The sequence below is a fragment of the Physeter macrocephalus genome, chromosome 17, assembly GCF_002837175.3.
Source record: "Physeter macrocephalus isolate SW-GA chromosome 17, ASM283717v5, whole genome shotgun sequence".
Classification (NCBI taxonomy): domain Eukaryota; kingdom Metazoa; phylum Chordata; class Mammalia; order Artiodactyla; family Physeteridae; genus Physeter; species Physeter macrocephalus.
Window position 1 is genome coordinate 17,711,000 of NC_041230.1, and position 19,648 is coordinate 17,730,647.

The 19,648-nt window shown below is 55.5% G+C and overlaps 1 protein-coding gene across 4 annotated transcripts in view; it reads right to left on the reverse strand.

Annotated features, from left to right (window-relative positions):
• Window positions 1-19,235, reverse strand: part of PLEKHF1 (pleckstrin homology and FYVE domain containing 1) — a 23,999-nt gene extending 4,764 nt beyond the window's left edge. Inside the window, exons 1-3 of one of the 4 annotated variants that reach the window (XR_003676443.1) lie at window positions 19,140-19,235; window positions 11,992-13,081; window positions 7,793-7,849 (exon numbers count right to left, since the gene is read on the reverse strand). Coding sequence is in view for 2 of the 4 variants with exons in the window: in XM_028477516.2 (XP_028333317.1) it covers window positions 12,228-13,067 (840 nt within the window). In the remaining 2 variants the exon portion in view is untranslated. Of the gene's footprint in view, window positions 1-7,792; window positions 7,850-11,409; window positions 13,082-18,379; window positions 18,519-19,139 lie in introns of those variants that run through there. The other 3 variants (XM_028477516.2, XR_003676442.1, XM_007114382.3) reach the window with 3 other exon arrangements.
• Between the last annotated feature and the right edge of the window lie 413 nt (window positions 19,236-19,648).

Genomic DNA, 19,648 nt, shown 5'->3' on the forward strand with positions numbered 1-19,648 from the left:
AGACACATGCACCCCAATGTTCATTGCAGCTCTATTTACAATAGGCAGGACATGGAAGCAACCTAAGTGTCCATCAACAGATGAATGGATAAAGAAGATGTGGCACATATATACAATGGAATATTACTCAGCCATAAAAAGAAATGAAACTGAGTTATTTGTAGTGAGGTGGATGGACCTGGAGTCTGTCATACAGAGTGAAGTAAGTCAGAAGGAGAAAAACAAATACCGTATGCTAACACATATATATGGAATCTAAAAAAATGTCATGAAGAGATTAGTGGTAGGATGGGAATAAAACACAGACCTACTAGAGCATGGACTTGAGGACATGGGGAGGGGGAAGGGTAAGCTGTGACGAAGTGAGAGAGTGGCAGGGACATATATGCACTACCAAATGTAAATTAGATAGCTAGTGGGAAGCTGCCGCATAGCACAGGGAGATCACCTCTGCTTTGTGACCATGAGAGGGGTGGGATAGGGAGGGTGGGAGGGAGGGAGACGCAAGAGGGAAGAGATATGGGAACATATGTATATGGATAACTGATTCACTTTGTTGTAAAGGAGAAACTAACACACTATTGTAAAACAGTTATACTCCAATAAAGATGTTAAAAAAAAAAACCCACAACAAACAAGCAACGACAGCAAGCAGCTCCTCCTTCAGATTTCTGGATCTCAGAAACAAGGGGCTTTACACCTCCAGTTGCTTTGACGTCTTTCTTTCTCTCACATTCTATATCCATCCCATTAGCAAATTCTGGTGGTTCTTCCTTCAAGTATATCCGTAATTTAATCTCTTCTCAGCACATCCACTTGGGCCCTGGTCCATGCCACCATCATCTCTCCCTCCTCGGTGATCTCCCAGCTGCCCTCCTGGCCCTCTTAGTCAAGCTCATGGCAGCCAGTGATCCTGCTAAAAGATGAGTCAGCTTGTGCCACTTCTCAGCTGAAAGTCTTCCCGTGACTCCCATTGTCTGACTCCAGAGAAAAACCAGAGGCTTTACAGTGCCTCCAGGCCCCTACTTCGCCTCCCTCCGCCTTACCCCTCATCTCCTTCATCTCTTCATCTCTGGCCACTGGCTCTGCCCCAGCCACACTGGCCTCCTCTATGCTCCTGGACCAGGGCAGGGACCTTCCCACCCCAAGGCATTTGCACTTGTTTCTTCCCTCTCCCGAATATCTGCCTCGTTTCCTTCAGGTCTTGTTTTTGTTTTTGTTTTGTTTTGGTTTTGTTTTTGTTTTTTTGGGGGGTAAGCGGGCCTCTCACTGTTGTGGCCTCTCCCATTGCGGAGCACAGGCTCCGGACGCGCAGGCCCAGCGGCCGGCATGTGGGATCTTCCCGGACCGGGGCACGAACCCGCGTCCCCTGCATCGGCAGGCGGACTCTCAACCACTGCGCCACCAGGGAAGCCCTCCTTCAGGCCTTAAGTTAAATCCACTTTTTCAGTGAAGCCCTGCCTGGCCACTGGATCTGAAACTGTGGCTGCCCAGCCCTCACTGTCCCCTACCCTGCGTTGTTATCATCTACAGCACTCACTACCTACAAATTTACTCCATTACAGACTTTTTTTCCCAGATGATATAGAGACCATCTATATCAAGAAGAGTGTTGAGATAATCTTTTCAGAAAACAAAAGAAAAAGCACATGAGCAGAGCTGAACTGACAAGGGACAGGCATGAGCATTCCCAGATAGTGTGGTCCCTCTTGGCTGGAAATCACCCTAGTGCTGGAAAAGACACCAGACATAGAGAGAGAATAACGTACTTTAAAAAATTGTATTTGCCTGTCTCTCTTCACTACAGTGTGAGCTCCAGGAGGGGAGGGATTTTTGTCTGATTTGGTCACAGCTATATTCCCAGTGCTTGTAGGTACTCAATCAATACGTGTTGAATGAATAAACAAAAATTTAAAAGCTAGCAGGCAGGTTTTCTCCCATTTCATTTTGCATCCCATACGCAGGCTGACTGCCTCTCGCAGGCCAGGACTAATTTCCCACACCATCTCCATCGCACACATCCACTCCACCCAAGGGCGAGAGAAAAGGCAGCCTCCCGTGTACCTGGTGAGGCTGGCTCCAACGTCAGCGCAGTGTCTGAGGCCTACGTGCCAAGTAGCCTTCCAGAATGAGAGCAGTGGGAAAGACAGACAACACCAACTGCTGGTGAGAACGTGGAACGACTGGAACCCTCATCTACTGCTGGTGGGGTGCCAGTTGGTTTGCCTCCTGCCGAGAACTGCTGGGTAGCATCTGCTAAAGCCGTGTATACATCTCTCCTATGGCCCAGCAACTCCACACCTAGTTATGTGCCTAAGAGAAATGAGGGCTTACGTCCACCAACAGACATCTATAAGATTGGTGGTGAACGCTCATTCATGATAACCCCAATTGCAAACAACCCAACTGCCTGGCAACAGAATGGATAAACAATTGTGGAGGGTTCCCGAAGTAGAATACTCTACTGTGATGAAAAACAACAACCACATCACCCACAATGACAGAGAGGAATCTCACAGACACAATGTTGAGCAAAGAAACCTGAACAAAAAGATACATACAGTGTGATTCTATTGATATTGTCGAAGAAAAGTTAATCAGTCGATCTAAGAAAGAAATAGAAAATTTCATTCGAACCAGACTGAGGATTATAACCCAGGAGCAGCCTCTCAGAAAGCTCCAAGAACTGTTCCACTTGTTAGAGATCAAAGCACAGTTACATAAGTTCTTGAGACAAAGGCTGTGTATTAAATGACGTATTGTTGACAGTTTGCACAATCCAGATCTCTGAGTACAAAGCGAGTAGTGGGTCATGGGTCATCATGGCCCCTTGCAAGATTAAGAAAGAAGGTTATCGCCTAACGAGTTGTGACCCGTGATGAGATTAAGGAGGAATGTTATCTCCTAAGGAGGTCTGGTTAATGCAGATGCACAACACACGCTAAAGGGAGGAGGCCCAAATGGGCAGAGAAAAATTTTACGTTTAAATTTTTCTTGTCTTGCCATAAGTATGAATTTTATTTCATCAATATGAAGTTTAAAAAAATAGGAAAAAATCTGTGGTGACAGAAAGCAGAACATCAGTTACCTTTGGAGGCAGGTACTGCTTGGGAGGGACTGAGGGAGCTTTCTGGGTGCTGGAGATACTCTATATCTTGATCTGGGTGGTGCTTATAGGTGTGTGTGAGAGTGTGCAAAGTCTCACTGAGCTGCACGCTTTAAGTTTGTGCACTTTTCTGAATGAAGGTTAGACCTTGATAGAGAGAAAGAAAGAAAGGAAGGAAGGAAGGAAGGAAGGAAGGAAGAAAAGAAAGAAAACAAAAGTCCCAGAGTGGTAACCCAGACAGATGACTGCTCTGTCTTATATCCGACCCTGTGCTAATTTCATCCTTGTAATGCTCTGAAGACCTGTTGATTTTCCTACTTGCTCACTACTTGACCTTTGGAGAGGAGGTCAATGTGCCGAAATACCTAGGACCTAATCCTGGAGGACACGGGTGCTTTCACAAAGTGTATCCTTGAAGAACTTGGTCTCTCTGCATCATTGCTCTCCTAACTTGAGGAGGGCTGGGCAGGCTTTGTTTCCCCAAATCAGATTTTCATCTGAATTATGTTTGTTCCTCCACTCATGTGATAATCAGCCTGTGAGACAGACTGCCTGAGTGAGATGTCGCATTGTTTTTGACTTGAATAAAGGAAACAATCACTGTGAATGTTCTGTTTTCACATCTTGGAGCTGTTCATCATTGGGTGGATTTCTCCCTAGCTGAATTGAAATCTGCACAGTGTCTTGGCAACAGCCTCATTCTGGGTGTGAATCTGGGCCCCAAGACCCTCACCTGGTCCCTTTCCCTAGACTCCTTGGTCCTTTGCCCTGAGAGCTGGTCTGAGACCCCCGTCACATGACTCAGGACCACTCCTCTCTCTGCGCAGGTGGAGGAAGTGGCTGTGGACCCTCACAACTCTCAGTAGGTCCCCTCACTTAGTCCCACGGTTGCACTGGTTTTCCAGACCCGTGTCCTGTGCCCATTTCTAGAGCCAGGGTGTGGGTGAGTCAGCTGCAGCAAAACATGTGGCTAAAGGTGAGGAAGAGGGCTTCCCCAGGGATGTGGGAAAAACACTCGGTGATCTCATTTTCTCTCATGTTAGTACCACACTTGCAGCACTTCTGACACCAGATGTGCGGGGGTTCACCCCACCCGCCCCTCCCTGCACCAAGCAATTCTCTGCGACACTGACTGGATGTCCTATAATTCAAGTCCATTCTGGCACTAACTGGTGTTAAGGGCTCAGTCCCATAAGACTGCCCCCTGTTCAGATGCCAATCCCAAGTCCTAGGTTGTCACCTGTACTTCTGACAGACTGGCTATAAATCAGGGTTCCTGTGACCCCCCTCCTTGGGTTTGATAATTTGCTAGAACAGCTCACAGCACTCAGGGAAATACTTGTTTACTCGTTTGTTATAAAGGCTATAATAAAGAATACAGATGAACAGCCAGATGAAGAGATGAGTCGGAAGGGATGTGGAGCTTGGGTGCCCACTCCGGGTTCACCACCCTCCCAGCACCTCCACGTGTTCACCAGCCTGGAAGCTCTCCCAACGCTGTGCTTGTGGGACTTTTATGGAGCTTTCATCCTGACTGATCATTAACTCAGTCTCTCCCCGTCTGCGTGGATGGTGGAGGTGGGGGGACTACAAGTTCCAAGCTTCTAATCATGGCTCAGTCTTTCTGCTGCCACTAAGTGTTGCTTCATTAGAAAAAGAGACACTGCTGTCACCCAGGAAATTCCAGGGGATTTAGGAGCTCTGTGCCAGGAACTGGGGGCCGAGAGGAATATATATTTTTTTGTATTATTGCACACCAGGGAACACCAGCGTGTGACCGCCCGAGGGAGGAACATGCACTCAGGTGAGCCACGGGTGCCCACCACCCCGTGAACTCGCTCCAGCAGCAGGGGGTAAGGAGCAGTAAGCAAACTGGTGTTTCCAGGTGAGGATACAGCATGAGTGCAGAACAGAAAGAGCACGGGGTTGCTGGGCGTGTCCTGCGGTGACGATCTGCACAGCAGCCCCGCTCAGTGCTGGGTGCCCGTGAGCCCTGCCTCCGCTGTGGCCCCCCAGGCCCCCTCCCTCTCACTGAGTGCCTTTGCTTCAACTCTGACTTCTACCCCAGCTCAGGTCTTGGGGAGAGAAATTGTCAGCTAGTGGCTGGTCTTAGACCAAGGCTGACGGGTTCCTCCACTTCCTGAGGGGGGCGGGGAACCCAGGAGCCTTGGTTGAGATACAAAGGAAGGCATTTTGGCATTTTAGAATGTTGGTAATTTACAAACGACATAAAGTTTGTGTATGTGTGTGTGCCAGAATCCTGGGACCCTGATTTCCTCAGCCCTGGGCATTGCTGAGGGCAGCCAGAAGACCCTCTATACTGAGAAAGAATGGGTGTCAAGGATGGCTGGCCCCAGGCCCCCACTCCCACCCCTCCCTGCTTGGGACCCACAGTGGGCAGGAACCCGTCTCTGGAAAGCCTGTTCTTTGGGGTCAGAATGTCTGGCAGGATCCCTAAGCTGACGTTCCAAGGACTGAAATTTCCTCTTGTTTTTGCCCAGAAACGTCTGGCTCAGCCTGCCCGCCCTCTGTCCCCCCCACCCCCGCCTGCCCGCCTGCCTTTCTGTCTTTAGTGTTGGAACATTCCGGTCAGAGCTGAGCTCTGTGGTGTGGAGAGCAGCCAGCAGGAGATGGGATCTGGCCACTGCTTCTCGTGCGGCACTGACCCTGACTCGCGAGTGTCCACGCCTGCCCTGGGGGCCTGTGAAGGGGGCGGGGTAGAGCCCCAAGAGCCTCCCGTGGGCTTCACTCTCCTCTCCTTCCTGCGTCCTCACTGTCTGTTCCTCCCTTCTAGACTCATCCAAAGCCAGTCTGAGGCTTTGAGATGGGGAGTCCAGGAGGGGGAAAGGAGGAGGCAGGCCGAGAGGGGCTGGAGGTGTCTGTGTTGGGGATGGGGGCGCCCAGCCTGGTCCACATCCAGCTCCATGGCCTTGTGTGAACTGCTCCCTCCAAGGCCCTAAGGAAGCTCCTTCGGTGCTTCAGTGCACCACAGACTCCCTCAGTTCGGACCTGGGTGGCCTGAAAGGGCAAAAGGGTGGGGGACAGGCAAGGGAAGGGTCAGAAGACACCCCAGTGTCTGGCTAGAAGGCCTGAGTGCAGGCGCCAATGCAGGCCAGACAAGCAGGTTAGGCCAAGCCGTTGGGGACAGTTGTGGCTGCAGGGGCTGTCCCTGTGAACCCGGCATCTTGCCAATGGCCCCCGGGAGCTAGGGGAAGTCACAAGGCTACCTCCCCCTAGAAGAGAAGCATCTGTGGAATGGCCAGGGGCACTGGGCCTGTGCTAGGAGCTGTGGGGGCCGCAGATGAATGATGACTGAGCTGCCCCCTGCCCTTGAGCGGCTCAGACTTGAGGGCCAGCTTTGATGGGCACAGGCCCACTCAGGCACCTCCGGGACACAGAGGGTGGGGAAGCTGCAGCAGGGCTGCAGGTGCTCTGGGAGCATAAATGGGACAGCCATGCTGACCTGGGGCATCCCAGGAAGGCAGCAGAGTGGAGGTGGCAGCTGCACTGGGGTTCACAGGAGGGCTAAGTTCATGGGCAGAGGTGGAATGGTGAGCACAGAGATAGCAAGTAGCCCAGAGAAGCCCAGAGCCTGGCTCTGTTGGTCTTAGTGAGGCAGACCCCTCTCCCCCACCTCTGGCCCCCACCCCACATTCTGCCTTCTGAGCACAGGTCCCACTGTGTCTGCTCAGGGCTGAAGCAGGGCACCTAGGTGGAGGGCAGGGGCCCTGTCACAATTGCGGGCCTGGGCACAGAAAGAGGCACGGGCCAGGCGGTAAGCACTGAGGAGGGAGGCTTCAGGCAGCCCAGAGCCTGCCAGCCAGGTGCGAAAAGCCCCAGACACAGAGGCGGCCCCTCCCCTGCCCACAGCCCTCAGGAAGGCCACTTCCTGCAGGCCCAGGGCAGAGGAAGCGTCTGCCTTGCTTTGCAAGCGTGGCCTGAGAGACCCTGGGTCCTGGCTGAGAACTGGGTCAGCCTCGCACCCACTCCCACCCTGCCCGGTGGCTGAGCCCGAGAGTGGCCCTGACCCCCCCGCCCCTGCAGCCTCTTTGTGGCAGTGTCCCAGAGAACAGGCTGGGGCAGGAGAGAGGCCAGGCCACCAGAAATCCTCTGATGCCAACCTGGATGCCATCCCCAAGGGAGCCACTGGACCCCTGCAAACAGGTGTGATGACACCTTTCCAGAAAGCTCTGCCTGGGTGGGTGGGGGTGGATGGGCACTTCCTGCCCTGGCTGAGAGAGCAACAATCAGTGTCTTGGGGGAGGGGCTGGTCTCCAACCCTCCAGAAAGAGGCCAGGGTTCTCATCCAGCACCTTAACTGGGGGCTCCAGGAATGAGGCCCAATTCCCGTTTCCTTGTCATCCCCTCTGCCCCAGTGCCCCCAGCCTATTTCTTACTTGATTCATTTATTCAGTCAACAAATTAATGCCAGGGACAGGAGGGGATGGTTAACAAAAAGACCCAGACTCCCAGGCCTCATGGAGACTATCACCCTCTATGATAAAGTCCTGCCCTCCTCTGAGGCTCAACCAAACACCACCTCCTCCAGGAAGCCCTCCCTGATCAAACAGCTGTCCTGAGGGCCTTAGGATGGCCTTGTGTGACCTGGGTCTGCCTCTCTGGGACCAGTGCACAGATGCGTCTCAGTAAGCGGCAGCCTCAGACCCCATCAGCACCTCTACGCACCATCATCATCATCCAGGAGGGATAAGATTCCTTGGGTCCTGTGAATCCCTTGCCTGCCTGTGAAAGAAAGCACCCAAATGTTATCAGCACACATGTAGTGGGCCCTATTTAAGAAAACTCAGCATCTAAAAATCCCAACAGACAAAACTGTTGGGGGAGGCCTGAGGAGGCCTGAGGAGGCCTCCTCCCCAAAGGTGGGGGAGAGGGGTCTGCCTCACTAAGACCAACAGAGCCAGGCTCTGGGCTTCTCTGGGCTACTTGCTATCTCTGTGCTCACCATTCCACCTCTGCCCATGAACTTAGCCCTCCTGTGAACCCCAGTGCAGCTGCCACCTCCACTCTGCTGCCTTCCTGGGATGCCCCAGGTCAGCATGGCTGTCCCATTTATGCTCCCAGAGCACCTGCAGCCCTGCTGAAGCTTCCCCACCCTCTGTCCTCCCGGAGGTGCCTGAGTCCTGTAGGAACATAGCACCCCTGCCTAGGAGTGGGCTAAACTCTAAAGGGAGGCCTGCCTGTCAGTCAGTCCCCAAATGCCCTGAGGTCACCGTTGTGAGTTGGCTTTCCGCCTGGAGCAACTTCAGACTTCCGTCTGGGCTGATTCCAGCAACGGTGCCTCAGGCAGTGCTAAGGTCGTAGGGGCTCCACAGTGCCCCTCAAATGCCTGGGCCTGATCCTCAGACCCTCGTCCATCTGCAGCTCTGAGAAGGAGGGGCAAGGCAGGCCCCTCCCAGCGCCCAAAGCCTGTTAGCAGGCTTAGCCTCTGGCAGGGACGCGGAGTCCATGCCCAGCTGGGGGGGAAGATTCCTGGGTGATAAACAGGAGCGCTTGGCTGGCAGGACAGTTGATTCTCGTGCCCTTACCAGGCCTTGCAAGTGAAGCCCCAGGAGGGATTGAGAGGACCTAGACGCAAGCCCAGCAGACTCAGCCCTTCTGCCAGACCTTAAGCGTCGTCCTGGGGGAAAGGCAACATTCACAAACAGCCAGGCATTGATTCAGCCTGAGAACTCCTGACCTCCTCCACGTGTGGGGACAGCATGGTGGCCAAGGGCAAGGGCCAGCCACGTGGCCCTGACTGAGGGCAACTCCAGAGTCTTGGACAACATGTGCCATTGGGTAGGTGGGGGAGGAAAGCACAGACCCGTGCGGCCTGGCTGGGCAGCAGGCCACTGCTAAGAACAGCCGGTGGGGGGAATGGGGGAGTAGGGTGGGGGGGTTGTGCGTGAGGGGGGTGGAGTCAGGACCTGGCCTGACTCTCGACCCAAGCCAGGCTGACGAGGTTGTCTCTGAAGGGAAACAGACCCGTAAGGAGTCAGAGATGGGGTCTCCCGAGGCAGCGCCTTCCCTCCCTGGGCCCACATCTCCCCTTTCAGGAGGTCCTGATTCCTCCGACACACTCCCCCCTGTGCTTCAGTGGTCAGGGGCCTGATCACTGTTCCACCTCACACGCTGGCCCAGGGCCGCTTTTACAGGGCTTTTACTTTGCTTCTGAGGGCACCATCTGCTGTCATCAGAGCGTCTTGCAGAACAGGGCAGGGGCCAGCCCGTTGGGATAAGTTGAGGGCAGCCAAGGCTTGCCTTCCGCCATCTACTGTGGTAGGCAGATGTGGCCTTAGTGAAGCCTAGGCCACCCCTTGGGGATCCCAGGGGGAGCAGGAGGCTTCACGGCCATCCTCCCGCCTCAGCCAGCTGCACACAGCCACCAGGGCAAGCTCTTGAAAGCCAACAGCAGACCTGCCGCCCTGCCAAAGGCTCCAGTGGCTCCCGGTGCATCCCACCTGCCCCCACCACCTCTCTGGCCTCAGTCCAGCCAAGCTGCTCCAGAACACATGGGCTCCTCCCCTCCTCGGGGCCTTTGCACTTGCTGTTCCCCCGTCTGGAGTCTGGAACGCCATCTCCCCAACTGGCCTCACTCACTCATTCTCACTATTCGAGGAGTGCTGCCCTCCTCCCGCGCCCCGCCATGCCCGAGTCCATGCCCCCAACACAGCCCACGCCAGGCCCGATGCCACCCACTTCTGTGCCTCTTGTGCTACGCTGTATATTCATTCGTTGAGAGCCGAGAACTTGGGCATCTCACTCAGGCTGTGTCCCCAGTCCATGATGCAGCGTACAGCCATGAGTGAGTCTGCGTGAATGAAAGCCCTCCGAAGGTCGTTGGCCACTTGAGCCCTTGGGTCCTTACGGGCCCCAACGCCTCAGGGCTCAGGGAAGCTGCCGCCCTGTCCCAGCCCTGGTGGCTAAGGTTGTGAAGGAAGCAGGTCTGAGGGTCGAAGGCTGAGGGCCGAGCCAGCACCTGTCCAGCCCGAGGGTGGAGGGCACGGCCTCACCTGCCTGGGGTTCTGTGCCCTATGCCCCTTTGGCAGGCAGCTGTGGAGAAGGCTGCCGGTGCCTGGAATCAGGTGCTGAAATGCTCTCTTCTGTCCAAAGGAACACTGTCCTGGTGCTTGTCCCCGTTTACCAGGCAAGGGAGGTTCTAGGGGAGTGGGGCAGTGACCAAGAGGCCAGTGGCTGGAGCTGGGCATTCCCTGCCTGGGCACCAACCCTGGGTGAAGGGATAGGACTGGGCGGCCTGGGCTTTCATGCCGATCTGGCCTCAGTAAGTTGCCCTGCACCCTGTAACCTGCCTGCCCTGAACCCTCTGCCCAGGCAGAACTGCCTGAACCAGTTTGTGTGGTTCAGGGAGGCCAAGGACTCGTCAGTTCTTGGAAGCACCTCTGACCCTCCCCACCCAGTCCGTCTGCCCTGCGGGTTAGGCCACAGGCAGGCCCCGGGTGCCTCACACTTTGCCCCTCCCGCCCTCCCTCACACCGGTGGCTCCTGTCAAGAGTAGGCTGGAGTGTTGCCACCCCTTGGAGCCCACCTGGCATGCTGAATCAGAGTTAGCATTCAGAGGAGAGTCTCAGGGTTCTGTCTGCGAGTGAACGTTTGAGAACTGGGCCGGGAGGACAACTGTTCACCCAGGGACTGGAGCTGATGGTGGGGTTTCAGGCACTGCGCAGTGTGGGCTGGGGGCAGCTCTCCTGGCCCCAAAGTCACCACTTCTGACAGTGATCCCCTCTCTGCCCAGTGGGCTCTGGCCAAGGCCAGCCAGGCGATGGGCGGGAAGACTGGTACAGGAGACTGTCCTGAAGGACCACAGCTCCGTGGCCGGGTGTGGGCCAGGCATCAGGTGGCTGCCATTCAAGCTCCAGCCCCAACGCACACTAGCTGAGCATGGCAGGTTGCTGCACTTGGGACTTCCCCACTCAGTGGCACCATCCTCGGGGGTGGGCCAGAGCTGGAGGCCACGTGGGAGAGCTTTAAACCTGGAAGGCTCATGGAGAGCTGGACAAGTGGCTCCTTGTTTCCTTTACTTGCTGTCTCGCTGTTTAGATAACACACCAAGTGAACAGGGCTGCAGGTGCTGGGCTACAGTCACAGCGCCTGGATGGACGGGGCTCTGTCCCTGGGAATCAACCACGGTGTGGTGCAAATATCTGACCCCACTGGAACCGCCAGCATTCTCAGGAATGCCCAGAGTGGTAGAAAGTTGTTGACATTTGCCACTTAGCATGGTTTCAGTCCTCAATCACAGAGCTGTGTCTGAAGCAAGAACATCCCTGGACTTTGCAAACACATGAGTCAATAAACTTTCTTTTTATTATTAAGTCAGTCTGGGTAGAGTTTCTGTCACTTGCAATTAAGAGTCCTAACAGAAAACACTGCTTTCTCCAGCACAGGGAGGGATGAGGACAGGACTGAGAGGCATCAGACACCTGGAGGGAAGTGAGACTGGGCCAGAGGGCTTGGCAGGCCACTCTGGACCATGGGGCGCTCAGGCTGCAGTTCCTGGGCCTGGCGGGCACCCACAGCATGGCAGTCTCTTGCCTGGCTCTGGGTGAGCCCACATGCCTGCCTTGACAAGGCCCAGCCAGCCAGGCAGGTGGGCATCAGCAAGGTAGGTGGGCAGGCATTGGTTTCCTGGAGGCCTCTCAGGAAACCCAGTCTTTCCTGCAGGGGGGCGGGGCCAGGTCTGGTGATTCAAGGCCTCAGAGAAGAGGGGACCTCACTCCAGTGCAACCTTCTCTCTGGTCCCTAAAGCTGCCTGAGGTTGTGTAATTCAAGGGATCATCTGGATCAACAGCTCAAAGGGCCGAGAAATGACATTTGTTCCCAAGAGGCCTAAGTATTTTGGGTTTGCTGAATGAAAAGGTAATTACCTGAAGTGGAACTAGAAGGACGCCAGTATCCAAAATGAGGCATTGGGGGTTCAGAGAAAAGGAGCCACTTCCGCTGTGCCCACCACCCCGTGGGGTAGGGTCCCACGGGGAAGGGCCCGGCAGGGTGCTGGGTAGCTTGGGGAACTCTGCCCTCTCAGGGGCCCGGTCGGTCAGTGGCATCTGCTTGGATGCCGAAGTGACTAGGGAAGCCCTCCCGCATGTCTGCAGACCCGGGGTCAGCTGTGGAAAGACGACCAGGAGACTCCCGAGGCGTAGAACTCCACGCGGCTGGGCCAGTCACCATCCCCACTGCCCTCCCTGTCCTCGTCCGAGTCATCGTCGTCTCCACTGGACGCTCCGCAGACGGCCCCGGCCAGGTAAGCCGGCTGCCCGGCGGACCCGGTGCCTAGCTCCTCCGCCTCCTCCTTCCGCTTCTGGGCGGCCAGCTCGCGGAAGCAGAGGCTGCAGACGCGCAGGGGCTTGGGTGAGAGGCGCGGCAGGAGGAAGCGCTCGCGGGAGCACTCGGCACAGACCACAAAGCCGCATTTGCGGCAGTGGTGCCGGCGGGTGAGCGCCGAGAAGCGCGTCTGCGTGCAGCGCATGCAGATGTCCGTGGCCTTGTCGGGAATCCAGGGCGCCGCGTGCTCCGTGCTGGGCTGGAGGCCCGTGGCCAGCAGCTGCCGCCGCACGCACTCCTCGATATGGCTGATCCACTCCTGGCGCTCGGTGGCGGAGGCGGCTGACACCACGAAGGACTTCTTGGCCGTCTTGATCATCCAGCGGTTCTTGGCCTGCAGGGTCTCGGGCAGCAGCTCCAGCGTCACCTCCTCCAGCGGAATGATATGCTGGCTGCGGTACTTGCGCTTGTTGAGCACGATGCTGCCGTACACCAGGATGTCGTTGAAGAGGAAGAAGATGCGCGGTTTGGCCTTCTTGCGGCACTCCTTGGTCAGGACGCCCTCGCCCAGCAGCACTCGGCCGGGCAGGGCCAGTGGCTGCCCCGATGCCCCGAAGCAGCTCTCAACAGCCGCGATGCGCTGGCTGTTGATCTCCGTGTTCGCCAGGTAGTCCACCATCTTCGGCCACTCGGCTGTGGGAAGAGCAGCAGAGGAGGCGTCAGCTTGCTCATACATAGCGGAGGCGGGGGGGGGGGTGCTCAAGACCACCCCCTAACCCCCAGCTCACCAACCCATCCGTCAGACAACCCACTAATTACCCCACTGCAGGCCCAGACGGCCACTCAACCAAGGAAACTCGCTGCCCCAGAAAACGACCCTTAGACAAGGAGTTACTGGGAGGTGAAGGGGGACCCCCTCCTCGGTGAGGGGTGTGTGGAAGCCAGCCCGGGATAGGAAGGCAGCAGTAAACATGTGTGACTGAGAAGTGGGGGCTCAAGCCCCTGGGGAGCCTTGGAAAACAGGGTAGAACTGGCCTCAACACCATCCACCCAAGGGGCAAGGATACTGAGCCCCAACTCCCTTCAGGGGCTTCCAGGAGCACTGACTACCCAGCACTTTGGGCCTGCCCCAGGCGGAAGGGTGCAGGTGCATGCACCAGGATGGGGAGTGCCAGGCAATGGGGTGTCTGCAACCCCAACCTGTCAGTGACCCGCCCCACCCCCCATCTACCAAGACAAAGCAGCATAGACCCTGCAACCCACTCGCTCAGCCCATGAGCCCAGGGGTCACCACCATCATCATCACAGGTACCACTGCTGAGTGCTTCTTCCATGTCAAGCAGGACCATCTCATTTATTCTCACACCAACCGTAGCAGGTAGGTCCCCCCTTGACAGGAGGAAACTGAGGCTCTGTTAGTAACTAGGCAGCCCAGAGCTTGCACCCCTGGAGACGGTGCTGCTCAGAGCCTTCCCCCATGGAGCAGGAGGCCTCTATCCTCCTCTGCCAAGCGCTCCATGTGGTAGCCCCAGATCTCACCTGGGCCCCCTCTGCTCTGTCCATACCCACTCCCTTTGACTCACCAGACTCACAGCTTTGAGGACACCCAAACACTGCCGACCCCAGGGCAAGCCTGCAGTCCCAGCTCTCCCCTGAGCTGCCCCCGTGACCTCCCACCAGCTCCTCTTCTTTTCCAGAAACAAACCACCATTCACCTAGTTGCTGAAGCCCCAAATCTAGGACTCCCCCTTGAATCTCCTCTTTCCTGTACCCCCATTCAACCCATGCGCAAGCTCCCTCATTTTTCTCTGTCACACTTGGCCCCAGTCTGCCCACTTCTCACCACACAACTCCACCAGTGAATTGACAGCAAGGCTATCTCCCTTTCAGAAAGGGTCTCTCTGACAACCCCAACTCAGGCAACTTCTCCCCGTACCCAAGACAGGGTCGACAAACCATGGCCTGAGGGTCAAATCTGGCCCACAGCCTGGTTTCGTGTATAAAGTTTTATTGGAACACAGCCACATCATTCATTTACAATTGTCTGTGCTGCTCTCTTGCTGCAATAACAGAGCTGAGAGCTGTGACAGAGACCACATGGTTACAGAACCTAAAATTTACTCTTTACAGAAAAAGTTTGCTAACCTTTTCTGTAGGATGTTACCCTATTTTGCTTTTTCTTCACAGGACTTACCAGGACCTGATATTTTCTTGTCTATCCATCATTTGCTTGCGTGTTTTCTATTTCCCTCACCCACTTCTAAGCTCCATCACAGCAGGAGCCTTTTCTTGTTCACTGCTGTATCCCCAATGCCTGGAACAGTGCCAAGCACGTAGTAGATGCTTCGTGAGTGGCTAGTGAATGAATGAACCAAAGCTCCCTGGGGCCCACCACAGGAGGAAGGAGGCAGCACCCCCTATCTCTGAAGAGGAAGCAGATGAGAGCTGACCCCACAGCCGCTGCTGCCGCCACCACCATGTGCGCACAAGTGTACAGGCACACACAGCACACCCCTGGCTGAACTGATCACACACGCAGAGTTTCTGCATCACCACACTGCAGTTCCGTAAGTCAGGCTACCTGTGGGAAGCTGAAGTGTGGCCAGCGCGGGGGCTGGATGCATTACACAACAGGGGTGTTCGGCCCCGACTCACGCACCACTTGCCCCTTTCAGACCACAAGCCATCCTGAGAAGTGCCGTCCACACCACCTTATGTAAGAACCACTATTTTTAGGCTGCTGATCTTGGCTGCATGTTGCAAAGCTAGCTGATTATGGGTGACAGCCCTGGGCTGTCCTGCTAGGACCAGTCACTGCGTCCCTGCGGTGGACAGTCTGGTAACATTCCAGAGGCCACCCCCAGGACCCCTGGGCTGGGTGCTGGGCCCCGGGATGGGCTGAATTTGGGCTCCACTGGAGGAGCTCAGAGTGTAGCAAAGGAGGGAGAGGCACCAAGAGCAGTGACTTTGGGACCTACGGCAGCGACAACGGAGACTCCTGGCGGAGGGGAAAGCGCAGAACAAAGGGTGAGCTGGGTGCACTCACACAATGGGCTACTGTTGGCGCTTACAGTGACTCCACCCGATCCACGTGGGTCAACATGGAGCGACAACAGACACCAAACACTGAGTGGAAAAAGCAACCTGCAGAATGGTCTGTGTGACACCACGTATGCAGAAATTATGCAACATTTAAAAAGTGTTCAAGAACTATATCTGTGAATAAAAATGGATAGGATGGAGCCTCACACCCATGAGGATGGCTGCTATCAGAAAAACAGGAAATAAGTGTTGGTAGGGACACGGTAAAGTTGGAACCCTCCTGCACTGTTACTGGGAATGTAAACTGGGGCAGCCACTATGGAAAACAGTATGGAGGTCCCTCTAAACATTAAAAATAGAACTGCCATATGATTCAGCAATCCACTTCTGTTTATTTATCCAAGAGAATTGAAAGCAGGATCTCCAAGTGGTATTTGCACACCCATGTTTATAGCAGCATTATTCACAACAGCCAAGAAGTGGAAGCATCCCAAGTGTCCATTGATGGATGAATGGATAAACAAAAGGTGGTATAGACATACAATGGAATATCATTCAGCCTTAAAAAGAAATCCTGTCACTTGCTGCAACATGGATGGACACGGAAGACATTATGCCAACTGAAATAAGCAAGTCCCAAAAAGACAAATACTGCATGATTCCACTAATATGATGTATCTATAGTAGTCAAATTCATAGAAACAGAAAGTAGCAAGGTGGTTACCAGGGCTGGGGGTGGAGGAGGAGGAAGAGCGGGGTCCGGGCGGGGGCTGTGGTGGTGGAGGAGAGTTGTTATTTAATGGGTATAGAGTTTTGGTTTTGAAAGATGAAGAGAATTCTGGAGATATTTCAAAACAATAGGAATATACTTAACACTACTGAGCTGTAAGCTTAAAAATAGTTAAGATGGTTTTTAAAAAAAAGATACAAACCAAAATCAGGAGAAAACTTTATTTCTTTCATTTAAAAGAAGGCAGCAGCAAATGTGAGAAAATCTCAATACCAGTGAGTTCTGGGAAGTGGGAACATGAGCTTTTTCTTTCTCTCTAAATTTAAGGTCCTCAAAAAGAAAAGAATTACAGTACAATGTCTGGGTCAAGAGCTCTGGGCTCTACTGGCTTCGCAGCGGGTCACCAGGCTGGGCTTCCCCTGACCACACAGCAGCAGGGCCCAGGCTGCAGGACATGCCAGGGTGAACATCTGAGGACGGAACGCCACTTGTTCCCTCCAATACACCTGGCAGCCACCCTGCAGCACTGGGTGAAAACCCAATCTTGCAGCCACACGCCGAGGCCTAACACATTCAGCACTGAGCAGACAGACTTCAGCACTCAGCATTCAGCACTGAGCAGATGTCCCCCACAGTGGGTGAGTTCTGGAGGCAGACTTGCCCAGGTCCACCTCTGACTAGATGCTACCCAGGTGGGCGCCATGGAGGAAGTGAGGAACAGCGCCCAGGGAGGGGAGAGCTTTGGGCAGGGGAGGGCCTACAACGCTGTCTCCCCACCCCTTGTAGGAGGCCCCAGGATGCCCCACACTGCTCTGTCCCTAGTCAGTGGTTTACAGACCCCTTCCAGGCCCTGTTGGTGGCAAAACATGGTGCAGGAAGGGTGGGGAGTACCTGGTGACAATGAAAGGGGTCTGGGCTCCGAGCTGACTCCACACCTGACTGGGGTAGTGGGAAGGCTCTTGTGCGCCCTCCTCTGTGGGCCTGCAGCGAGCACCAGCTGGGGTGAGGGGCCGGGCAGACAGCATCCTCCTGGGGGTCTCCCCCACATCTGCCTACCAGATCTGCCACGACCAGAACTTCACACCTGCTATAACATGGCCTGGAGATTTTCTTTTTCTGTTTTTTTGACCACGCCCCTCACTTCTTTCCCTCACCAGGGATCGAACCCACACCCCGTGCAGTGGAAGCGTGCAGTTTTAACCACTAGACCGCCAGGGAAGTCCCCTGGAGATTTTCTTGGTAGATGAGGCAGCATCCCCACCTCCCCACCCCCCACCTCCCCCAGCAGATGGGGAATCCTGTTCTTATTGTTCTCACTAGGGAAGTGAACCATCCTCCCTTAGAACAGGGGAGGAGAGAGCTGAGCCTGTGCCTACTCTTTTTGGGGCCACCTGCCTCAGGACAGCCTGTGCTGACCCCCATGTGGTACCCCAGATGCTGACAGAAGGTGGACACTCCCGAAGGGCCAGTGTCTGGGAACAGGGAAGTAAACAGACCTGCTCTTGCAGGTTTCAGAAGGAGGGCAGGCTCCTGGGCTGGCCTTCCTGAACACAAGTGATCCCACCACCTGAGCTGGGCCAAAGGTGCTCTCAGTGAGTGAGCCATGCCCTAAGTGTCACTGGGTGGCCAGGGTTCTGTGCTTGACAGTCGAGGTGTCACACATGATCTACACCAGGAGTGGCAAATCTATATCAAGTCTGAACAACTGCCAGTTTTTCTAAATACAATTTATTGGAAAACAGCCGCATGAGATGGGGACTGGCTTGCAAAGCCTAAAATATTTACTGTTTGGTGCTTTACATAAAGTTTGCAGACCCCTGATCTATACCACCACATACTGTCAAATGCGTAATTCAGGGACTTCCCTGGTGGCGCAATGGTTAAGAATCCGCCTGCCGGTGCAAGGGATACGGGTTCGAGCCCTGGTCTGCAAAGATCCCATATGCCGCGGAGCAACTAAGCCTGTGCACCACAACTACTGACGCCTGCACTCTAGAGCCGGCAAGCCACAACTACTGAAGCCTGTGCGCCTAGAGCCCGTGTTCTGCAACAACAGAATCCACCACAATGAGAAGCCAGCTTGCCACAACTACAGAAAGCCCGCGTGCAGCAATGAAAACTCAATGCCGAAAAAAAAAATAATAAATAAATAAAATACATTTATAAAAAACAAACAAACAAAACAGTTTCAGTGTGACTCAAAGCGTCCATTTTCCCACCTGCAAAAGGGGCTGATGACAACTCTCCACCTGCACAGCTCTTCAGTGTTCAGGGAGAGAGAAAGGGAAGGAGATGCCAGGTGACTGCAGGCTGGGAAGGAACTGCCGCCTCTCTCTGGGCCTGCCTCAGTTACTTCCTCTGTGAAATGGGAGATTAAGCCCGGCCCTGTTTCCTTTGACAACTTCCACCAAAAGTCACAAACTCACACACTTCTGGGGCCAGGCGGTTCCTAAATAAGAGAGGCCAGCGAGCACCTAGGTCCCTTGGAAGGCGCTTCCACCCTCCCTCTCCTCCCCGCTTCGCTGGGGCAACTATCTCAGCCCACTTCTCCACACCCCGCAGACTTGGACCGACGACGGCGTGAGTCAGGAATCCCTGAACCATCTCCGGACAGCGGGAGTGCTGAGATCCCTGCTGCCCCAGGGCTCAACGCCCACGGGCGCCTCCTGACCTTTTCCGCTCTCACGTCGCGCATACCCCGGGGACCCTGCCTCGACCCCAGAGACCCCTTACCTGTTGTCACCCCACTATCCCTGGAGCCCCTGCAGCCCCTGCCCCGCCTCCAGCCCGACCAGCCAGCAATAAGCGCCCTGCTCTGCGCCTCTGCTCGGGGCCAGAGTCCGAGACGGTCCTGTCTGCGCGCCCGCCCCGCCCCAGTCCCGGGGCCATATAGTCGAGGCGGCCCGGGGAGCTTGGAGGCGGCCGGCCGGCCGGAAGCCCGCCTGCTCTGCTCGCCGCAGCCCGGCCGGGAACCCTTACCTCCTCGGCCGGGGCTCCGCGCGCCCCGCCCGGCAGCCTGCGTGTCAGACCGCGCTCACCCGCGCCGTTCCTCTCGCCAGCTGTGGCTAACCCCAACAGCCCAAGCCGACGCGTTCCAACTCTCCCCGACACGCCCCTCGCGGCAGCTCCGCCAATTGGAGCCCTGGCACGCGGCGGGGGCGGAGCCTGGACTCCAACTCCAGAACCCCAAGTTCCCGGGAAAAGTGCGCAGGCGGGGCGGCCAGAGTTTGAGTGCGTTGTGGTGCGCCCCTGCTGCGAGCCAGGGCTGGGCGGGGCTCGCTTGTAGCTCTCTCCCGGGGTTGGGTACCCGTCTCAAGCCCCCCGCTTTCCCTTTCCGACGCCGCGCTCTGCACGCTGGCTGTTCTCGCCAGGCAGCAGACTTTGAACTCGCCGGAGTGGGGCCTGTGAGCCAGGAAAAGGGGAGGGAGGCCTTGGCGTTACTGTGCCTTCTGCTGCCTCTGGCGGGTTTCCCTGCTGCTGGCTGGCAT